General features: G+C 39.5%; 1 protein-coding gene across 1 annotated transcript; it reads right to left on the bottom strand.

The window, feature by feature from the left end:
- Positions 1-2669: 2669 nt before the first annotated feature.
- On the bottom strand, positions 2670-4080 carry LOC107963173 (uncharacterized). Its single transcript, XM_016899749.1, has 2 exons — positions 3388-4080; positions 2670-3296 (listed from the first exon to the last, which is right to left on the bottom strand). The coding sequence occupies exons 1-2, from the start codon at positions 4078-4080 to the stop codon at positions 2670-2672; spliced, it is 1320 nt and encodes a 439-aa protein (XP_016755238.1).
- Between the last annotated feature and the right edge of the window lie 5666 nt (positions 4081-9746).

Here is a 9746-nt window from a genome sequence, read left to right as displayed (position 1 = left end):
AGTGTCAATGTGTGGCAAAGGAAAATTGTCCTTTGGGCTAGCTTTGTTCAGGTCTCTGTAATCAACGCACATTCGTACATTCCCATCCTTATTAGGAACAGGCACAATGTTAGCTACCCATTCCGAGTACTTTACCTCTTGTAAGAAACCTACATCAAACTGCTTCTTAACTTCGTCCTTTATTTTCAGAACAATATCTAGCCTCATTCTCCGCAACTTCTATTGGCCTGGCTTAGAATCCTGTCTTATTGGAAGACAATACACCACAATATCAGTATTTAACCCTAGCATATCTTGATAGGACCATGCAAAGATATCCTTGAATTCACGTAGCAACTCAATCAGTCCTTGCCTTGTGTCCTTGGCAATAAGTGTCCCAATTTTCACCTCTTTCCCTTCCTCAAGGGCTACATTCTCTATTGCCTCTTTCTCATGGGGCCTAATTTGTTTCTCCTCCTGTTTTACCATTCTCAACAGATCTAGAGACACATCACAATCCTGGATATCTTCAAAATCCTGAGATTCCTTTAAACACATGTCTTGCTTGGAAGAGAAATCAGGATTTGTAATATCGATGCTCATGTCATTGATATCTAGGGACCTGTGAGGTATAAAAGAATATACAAAGAATGAATGAATTGAAAAATGATCATTTGTGTGTTATGAGTGAAAGAATAAAAAGGTAAAAACTTGACAGAATATTGGTCGATAGAATGAAACCATACTCATTCGAATTAATAAAAGTTATGTTTTATTAAAATAAGATAGATGATCATAAGCCTATTTCACAAATGTAATCCCTTTATTCCTAGGCTCTAGAATAACAAGAATGTTTTGAGAATTACTCTGAAAAATCTTTAAAGACCACAGGAAGTTCTTCCGCAGTCTAATTGTTCAGAGAGCTTCCTGGTTCATAAGGGCGAATGCTCTCAAGGTTTCTTTGCTCCGATCCTTCGTTATGTACAACATTGATCTGATAACTTTATTTTACGAGTAACCCTCCCGAAATGAAAGTTTTGGATATAGGGTGGAATGTCATCGGTTCCCACTCCACTTCTCTTCTATTAAGGCACGTCTTTCTTCCCTCTTGGCGCTTCTTAATTTCCTTCCTCCTTTGCTTATAGTCTAGTTTGAAGCCCAGACCAAAACGATCTCTCTTCTCTTTAAGTTCTGGGATTTGAGTCCCTCATTGTAGGTATTTTCCTAACCCTTTTCTTGGTAAGGCTCCCTTTCCCGACATCATTCGTAGAGCCATCCTCGTAGCTTTTGCTATCTTTGGCACTAGTAGCTCACTCCCTGCTAAAATGAAGGTTGCATTTACAAATTCCAAAGAGCGAAAGGAACACTCAATAGACTCTTCGTTCGTCTCGACATAAGGAGCCTTTCTAGTGACTGCGGCTATAATGTCCTCCTCCACATTGATGGTTACTAACCGTCCATCCATCACTAACTTCAATTTTTGGTGTAACGACGAGGGCACCGCTCCCGTTGAGTGTATCCATGGCCTACCTAATAAGCAATTGTAGGAAGGCTTGATATCCATCACCAAAAAGTCTACTTCATATATATTCGACCCAATTTCTAAAAGGATGTCAATCCTTCCCATCACCTTCCTTTCTGTACCGTCGAAGGCTCTTACCACATTTTGACATGTCTTCATGTGAGAATCGTCAATGGGTAATCTATTTAATGTAGATAACGGTAAAACATTCAAGGCCGATCCATTATCGATAAGTACGCTTGGGAGTGTGTACCCTTTGCATCTAGTTGTGATGTGCAAGGCTTTAGTTGACCCCCTGCCCCCCGGTGGGATTTCATCATCATTAAAGTAGATGAAATTATCCGCACTTATGTTATTCACTAACCGGTCCAACTTGGTAACGGATATGTCATGGGTGACATATGTTTCGTTAAGCACCTTCATTAATGCATCCCTATGCACTTCAGAACTCAGAAGTAGAGCCAATACTAATACGCGAGCCGGCTGCTTACGCAATTGCTCGACCACACTATACTCGCTATGCTTAAGGAACTTTAGAAATTCCTTAGCCTCATCTTCCTTTACTGGCTCCTTGACAAGCACTTCAGCCTCTTTCTCTGTACTAACACTTTTTGCTTTTGTGGGCTCCTCTCTAACGCCCACCATATTATACCGCTTCCCACTCCGTGTATGGGAACCCTCCACTTGAGCTTCTTTAGAGGCACTTGCTATATCTTCTCTCTCTGACATTGACACACGACAATTATAACTCCATGGCACCCTCTTGTTATCCTTATAAGGAAAGGAAACAGGTTTGTGAATGATGACTTTCGATACCATTGGTGTTTCAACTTCATTACTTCCTGGTAAAGAAATAATGATCCTTGGCCAGTTTTGATTTTTCAGTGCACCTTCTAACGTGCATATATGTTTCTCATTTGGCCCAGCTTCATAAAATTCTAGCTCTTTGTTATCCATAGGCTTTGCATCAAGGCTTTAAACTCGTCACATTCTTGGATCTCGTGCCCCTCTTCAGCATGGTACTCACAGTGGTCCCTTGCTCATTTATTCCTCTCTTTAGAGATTATCATCACTCTTTTCACCATTTCCTCCCAAATCATCCTCATTGGCGTTCTCACCTCAGCCACGCTTTCCTTTATTCTCCTCGCACTGGCTTCGCCAATGGCATTCACTCCTTGATCGCTATGATTTGGTAATGGGTTTTTAGTATAGGAGAATTGTCGAACTTCACTACCCCCATCTTAATAAGTCTCTCCATGGCCTTCTTGAAACCTGTACAATTTTCGATCGAATGCCCCGGTATTCCAGCATGGTATTCACATCTGGCTTTCGCATCATACCATTTAGGATATGGAGGCTGTAGTGGTTTCAAATGGAAAGGAGCAATAGCATGCGCATCATATAAGCTTTGATAAAGCTCACGATATGTCACAGGGATAGGTGTAAATTGTATCATCTCGGTATTCTGTCTTGTATCCGACTCCTGCCTTTGAGAATTTTGTTGCTCAACCGCTACTGCTTTAGCTGTGATTGCCTTCGAGTTGAAGGTACTTGTGTTGTTCACTTCATTATCCTTTCTCCTTGGGGCCGATCTTTTGATTGCTTCCCCCTCGATTTTGCCACCCCTTATGGCATTCTCAATCATCTCTCCTGCCATGACTATATCTGCAAAGCTTTTGGTGGTGCTCTCAATCATATGAGTAATAAATGGAGCCTTTAGAGAGTTGATAAACAACATAGTGGTCTCCTTCTCTAGTAGGGGTGGTTGAACCTGTATTGCCACCTCTCTCCATCTCTGTGTATATTGCCTAAAATTTTCATTAGGCTTTTTCTTCATGTTTTGCAGCATGATCCTGTCTGGAGTCATGTCAGTCACATGATTGTACTGCTGTATGAAAGCTTGTGCCAAACCCTTTCCATGAATTTATTTTGGTACTGCTCAGTTGATTGTACCACTTGGCCGCTGCTCCAACTAAACTATCCTGGAAACAATAGATCAACAGTTGATCATTGTTTACGTACCCAGTCATCCTCCTACAGAACATCGTGACGTGGGCCTCTGAGCAAGTAGTTCTATTGTATTTCTCGAACTCTGACATCTTAAATTTGTGAGGAAGCACCAAGTTTGGGACCAAGCTTAGATTTTTGGCATCAACTCCATGATGCCCATCAACACTCTCTAAAGCCTTAAATTTCTCCTCCAGCCATCTGCAACGTTCCTCTAACTGTTTTGTAGCTTCGGCTCTCAAATCTTTCTTTTCAGCCACGTCCAAGTCAGGAATAAGAGGATTAGTAGGGTTGTCACCCAAATTGAATCCCGAGCCAGCTGGGTAATTCATATGAATCCCAGCATCAACCGACCCATGTTGAGGCCTTATGGTGAAAGATGGCCTCCTAGGAGGTGCCTCGGTTTGTGTAGGCCCGTGGGGTGGAGTAGAGCCTGGAGGATGATCCTCTTCCTCCTCACCAGTGATTGCTATAGGGGTCTTTCCCTTATCAGTGGCCCTCAGTAACTGAGCCATCTCAGCCATCATATTCCTCTGAGCCTCTAGCATTTTCTCCCTTATGTCATTTTGCATTTTGGCCAATTACTCTTGCAATTGGTCCTGCATGTCCTTCTGTAGCTGTTCAAACCTTTGATCCATATTCCTAGATTTTGCACGAGTTCCGTACTGATGCGTGGTTTTCAGATTTTATTTTCTACTTTTCTCTGGTAATTTTAACTAATTAGGGTCTTTCTATTACTTTGAATGCAAATGATGCGATAAAATGCTATGAGATGTAAATGCATGAATGCCAAAACGACATCGATTCTGATTCAATCTTATTTAGAAAAATTTATTTAGAAAAAGAATATCTTTACATATAAGAGGATTACAAATACGCTTTCGCCCTAATGCCCAAAGTTTTAACTCTATCTAATAAAAGGGCTAACTCTCGTCCTATATCCGACGATGACTCATACATCAAACTCAATACATCAGCTCGTATTGCCAAGTCTTGTACGTTTTCAGCAACCTCTCGAATCTGGGCTACTGCTTCTCCAATGATGTGATCCCTTTCTCTGACCTGTCCTCTAGACTGATGAAGCTCTCCCTTCAAATGATCTTCTCGTATCCTAAGCTACTCGATTAGGAGCTTACTATCCTGCAATGCTGATTCCAACTCCTCAACTTTGCCTTTTAATTTCTTTACCTCAATTGTAGAATCACGACTTTGATGCAGATGAAGGGATCGCCCGAGCTCAGTTACTTTAGTCTTTAAACCTTGATTTTCTTTTTCTAAGGTCAAATTCCACGATTGAATCTCTTGGAACTTCTTATCCCAATATTCGGACTTAGCTTTTTCCTCTTGGACCTCTTTCTGCCCCTGATCTGAAAACCTTCCTAGTCCTACTCTCTTCAAAGCTACTTGTGCCCTTTTGTAGTGCTCCTTTAAATCGTCGCGGTCCTCCTCGATCTTCCTTTTTTCTTTCCTCTCTTTCTCGACCTCCATCTTTTAAACGTCGACGTCTGGGCTCAAGTACATCTTTTCTTCTTCGAGCTTTGCTATCCTATTCTCAAGCTCCAAGTTCTTTCTCTCGAACTCTTGCTTCATAATTTCTAACTCCGAGGGCGTCACTTGCAAATATTCCTCTATCGGTCGAGCTCTTTCCACGCTTGGCTTAGGGATGTTATCATTAATCCTTCTACCTCTCCACTCGACGTACTTTGGAGTCGTAGCAGGGCTAATAACTACTCCCTTTAATCGACAAGTCTTGTTCAAGCACTAGAGATCTCACTGACCTTCCTCTTGTAGTCAGCTCCTCTATACATGAACTCACTTTGAACCAAACCGTAAGTTACCAGTATGAACTGTCTCAATCCATGTTGCCTCAGCACAAGCAAAGGGGAATAACCAATGGCACCCCAAATTCCCAACAGAGGGACCCAATCAAAACTGCCGCATCGGTAAAGAATCTCACCAGGAATCATCCATGAAGCCCTCCACTCTACGTCCTTTGACTGTAGATTCTGAAGTAGCGCTATCCAATTTTTTTCAGAAACATCAACTTTCCTAGTTGAAGCTGCTATGTCCTTCAACGGGGAGTAATCCTCGAAGAAGACCCGACAAACCACCCTATCTATCAATCGAAAGTGACTATAGAACCAAGCTAAAAGTAACTGAGCACAACCTATAAACCTACCCGCACTGGCCCACTTACATGCATTCAAGGACCTGAATGTCTTCACCAAAATCGCAGGAACAGAAGTGACCCGTTTGCTAAGTCAATGGAAGAAATCTGTGGTCGCCTCGTCCACATATCCCAAGACCTTGGGGAAAACCATCAATCCGTAAATTCTTAAGGCAAAAATGTCTACCCTCTTCGCCTCGTCTAGATGTGTCTGGATCAGATCTTTCAAAGCTCCCCACAGAATGCACTTACTCTCACCCTTTTCCTTAATTCTAGCCATGATCCACTACTCGCTCATCTCCGTAATGGTCATTAGCTTCTTACCAAAGGTTGGGACAAAGCAGCTCGAGAATAAATCCTATCACACTGAAATCTAGGACACCGAAGTAAGGCTGTGTACTCCTCCACAGTAGGCACTAAATCTACCTCCTTAAAGGTAAAACAACTGTATGCTGGGTTCCAAAACTGAGCGAGAGCTCGAAACAAGTGCTCATCAAATTGAATATCAAACAAATATGGAAAATCTCTGTAATTACCGTAGAATGATTGCTTGGTCTCATTACCCCACTGATCCCAACTCGCCTTAAGCACCGGCAGATTATTCTGTGTGACTCTGATATGAGTGTAGTCTGATAGCTCCGACATATATCCCACAGTTATGCTATCCCCTTTTTCTAGCTGAGTTTGCTCAAACCATCTATGGACGTTAGCATTGCCCTCCACTCTATCAAGAAGTCCGTTCTCCATAATAAAACTTTCTAACTTAGAAACTGACCGTGAATCGATACATTTTAAATGCGAAATGACATGCAATGAAAAAAGGAAGCAGTCAGTATCACATAATATTAATAAACTCAAGAATGATATGTGAGGGTAATATCTAAAGTATAATTCTAACTAAGTTAAGCTCTTACGGTTTTTCTATATAAGGTTTCAGTTCTAAAGTTGAGGTACCTGAACCAGCAGATTCCTCGATTCTCACCCATTATAGGCTCATTTGAATCGAGTTCAGTTCAGGGGAATACATTTCCCTATGGCTACACGGAGATGAAAATCTCACGAAACCATAGGTACGGATGTATCCTGAAAGTGATCCACTATCCTGCACAGAGGCGAAAACCTCACGAAGGCATAGTTTCTCACTCCCACTTAAGGGTGTGACCACAACGGTCATGCAAATGCAATGCGTATCAGAATATATAACATATGCAATAATACAAACACATGTAATGCAAAGAGGATTGAATTTTAAAATTTTTCAAATTTTCGACATTAAGACAAAAGGTAATCAATTATACGGCTTGACTCTCTTATTACTCCTCAATGGAGTCGCCAAGCTGTCGAGACCATTTTTAAATCGGGTTTTGGAAAATGGAAATCGACTTTAAGAAAAACCAAAACGGGAGTCGCCACCAATCTTTTTAGGTGTGATTGGATTACCTCTAAAATATTTTGTTTTAAAATCATTAGTTTTGGTCTACGAAATCAAGAAAACGAGTTCGGGAATCGGTTACGAACTAGGAAGGGTTAGCAACCTCGTAACGCTCAAAAATTGGTACCTTTGACTATCAAATGTCTTTAATGTTGGAAGTTTAAAAATTTTTAAGATGCAATCCTCTTTAGAATATTTTAATTTTGAAAATTAGGGTTCACTTGTATCAAATGAATCAAAATATTACATCCAATAAGTTAGGAAGCAATATTTTTAAGACATTCGAAGCTAAGCTAGTCCTTTTTAAAAATCCCTATCTCAAAACAACAAAACGCCATATCCAGTAAGTTAGGACACAACGCTTTGAAATTCCAAGACAGTTGTTCGTATTTTGAAAACCTTAAAAACTTAGAAGGGTGCCTGACTATTCGAACTCAACGTAAAAAGTCGCAACCCAGTAAGTTAGGGCACTACCTTTCTCGAAGTTCCAAATACCAAGCATTGCCTTTTTATTTTTGAAAACTTTTGAATCTCATTTTTAATTAACGCATGAAGAACCATATATATACATTATAACATGTAAGATAGCATATTACAATAATAGGTAGCTAAAACATGCATTTAAATAATATGATAGTAATAATATAAAGGTCCTATACTAGATACATACATAAATATAGCAAATCTTAGTTACATAACAACATACATATTAAGATAAACATAGCATATATTGAAGATGAATAAGCAAAATATACGAACATACAAAGTAATAATTTAAAAAGCGATGCATGATATACAATTAGACATATAAATATATACAAAACAAATGTGATAATATATAAATAATAATAATAATGTAGTAAGTATTCTACATATAAAAATATAGTAACATAAATAGTATATAATATATAACATATAAAAAACAGAATAAATATATATATAACAAATATATAATAAAAAAATTTTAAAAAATGTATAATAATAATCTAATGAATAATATATACTATTTTATATAACTAATATTTTAAAAAAATAATATAAAATAAAAAGGATTAAAATTGAATTTAATTAAGACATTTGGGAGTTAATTTGCAAAATAACAAAAATTTTGGGCCTGATTGAAATGCGCGTTAAATTCAGAGGACTCACTAGGCAATTTAGCCCTAATCCCAAAACGACACCGTTTCCCAAATACTGTTTTAAAATCACTGTGAGGACTAAATTGAAACAAAATTAAAACATTAGAGCTAGATTAAAAAATAAATAAAATGAAATTGTAAATATTAAAAATGTGGGAGGACCAATTGAGTAATTTACCCAATCTTCAAAAACACGCGGATCCTCCCCGGGTAATCGGGTCAACACGCGGATCCTGGTCTAAAAACGATGTTGTTTTGTGCTTATTGAATTAAACCAAAACGGCACCGTTCCGTTTAGGCTATATAAGCCAAAATTTAAGTTTAAAAATCATTTCTGAAGTCTATTTAAAAAAAAAAAAGGAAAGAAACTCTCTGACAATGAGTTGGGGAGGGGCTCTCGGAGTGTCACCGAACCTTCATCCAGGGGTTTGCACGCGCTACGCGCCCAAGCGCCACCGTCAACGCCGTCATGTACGGCGGCCAGAATTTGAAACGTTTCGACTTCACGAAGAGATTTCAACGGTAAACTCTATCCCGATCTATTTTAATAATGTTTGCATGTTATTTAGAAGAGAAAAAATAAAAGCAAAGATATATCACCTCTGTTTCCTGTAAAAATCTCTAGTGTATTATTGTAAAAATATTCTGTGTACAGTATTTGTGGTATATCTCTCTGGTGTTTTTTTCTCTATGCGTGTGTAAGTTTTTTCCTGTGTCCCCCCTCTACAGATTGAAAAGAAGGCTTTATAGCCTCGATAAACCACTACAAGTTTTGGAAAGAAATCTCTGATTTCTTTCCGTATTCGCTTCGCATGTCTGCTGTGATTTTCTTTCCTTTTCTTGCAGGCGAATCGCGAGGATTTCGTTTGAGCACCAATGACTGCGCGCTGATGGGGCCAGTACTGGATTGTAGCACATGACAATTCTGGCGTGATTCGTGCGCCGATGGTGGCGCGATGCATGGTGGCGAAGTTGAGGAGTCACGGCGCACTGATGAAGGCGACGATTGGGCCATTGGACCTGAAAAGTCGTGACATTTAGAACCTCGAAGCATCTAGAATCCCCCTTCGCGGCGCCTAACTTCTCAGGAACCCTAAGGTTTCCTGATCCATTTACTGCTTTGGGTCTTTTGGGCCCTGTGTATCCTTGGGTCAAGGATTTTGGATCATCCGGTGTAGATGGGTCTGAGTGTTTAAATCTAGGCTTGGGTGTAATCGGTTGCTGGGTCTGAAGCTTAAATGTTTCGGCCGCAACTGTTTGGGCTTTGTAATGGGTTATGGGGTTAAGTGTTTTTTGGGCTTTGTACATGAACTTTTTAATGGACTTTTAAAATAAATATTTATTTATTCATTTATTATTTTTGGTTTTAAGGCCCGGGCAGATTTGGGTTATTACAGTCGTATACTTTATTCTTTCCTTGATCAAGTCTCGGTTCACGTTTTTCTTAATCTATAATGCCAAATTTAACTTATTTATTATTCACATTATTCAAATGGGTCC

This window comes from Gossypium hirsutum, chromosome A06 (assembly GCF_007990345.1).
Source record: "Gossypium hirsutum isolate 1008001.06 chromosome A06, Gossypium_hirsutum_v2.1, whole genome shotgun sequence".
Lineage (NCBI taxonomy): Eukaryota > Viridiplantae > Streptophyta > Magnoliopsida > Malvales > Malvaceae > Gossypium > Gossypium hirsutum.
This window is presented reverse-complemented; position numbering and strand designations above follow the sequence as displayed.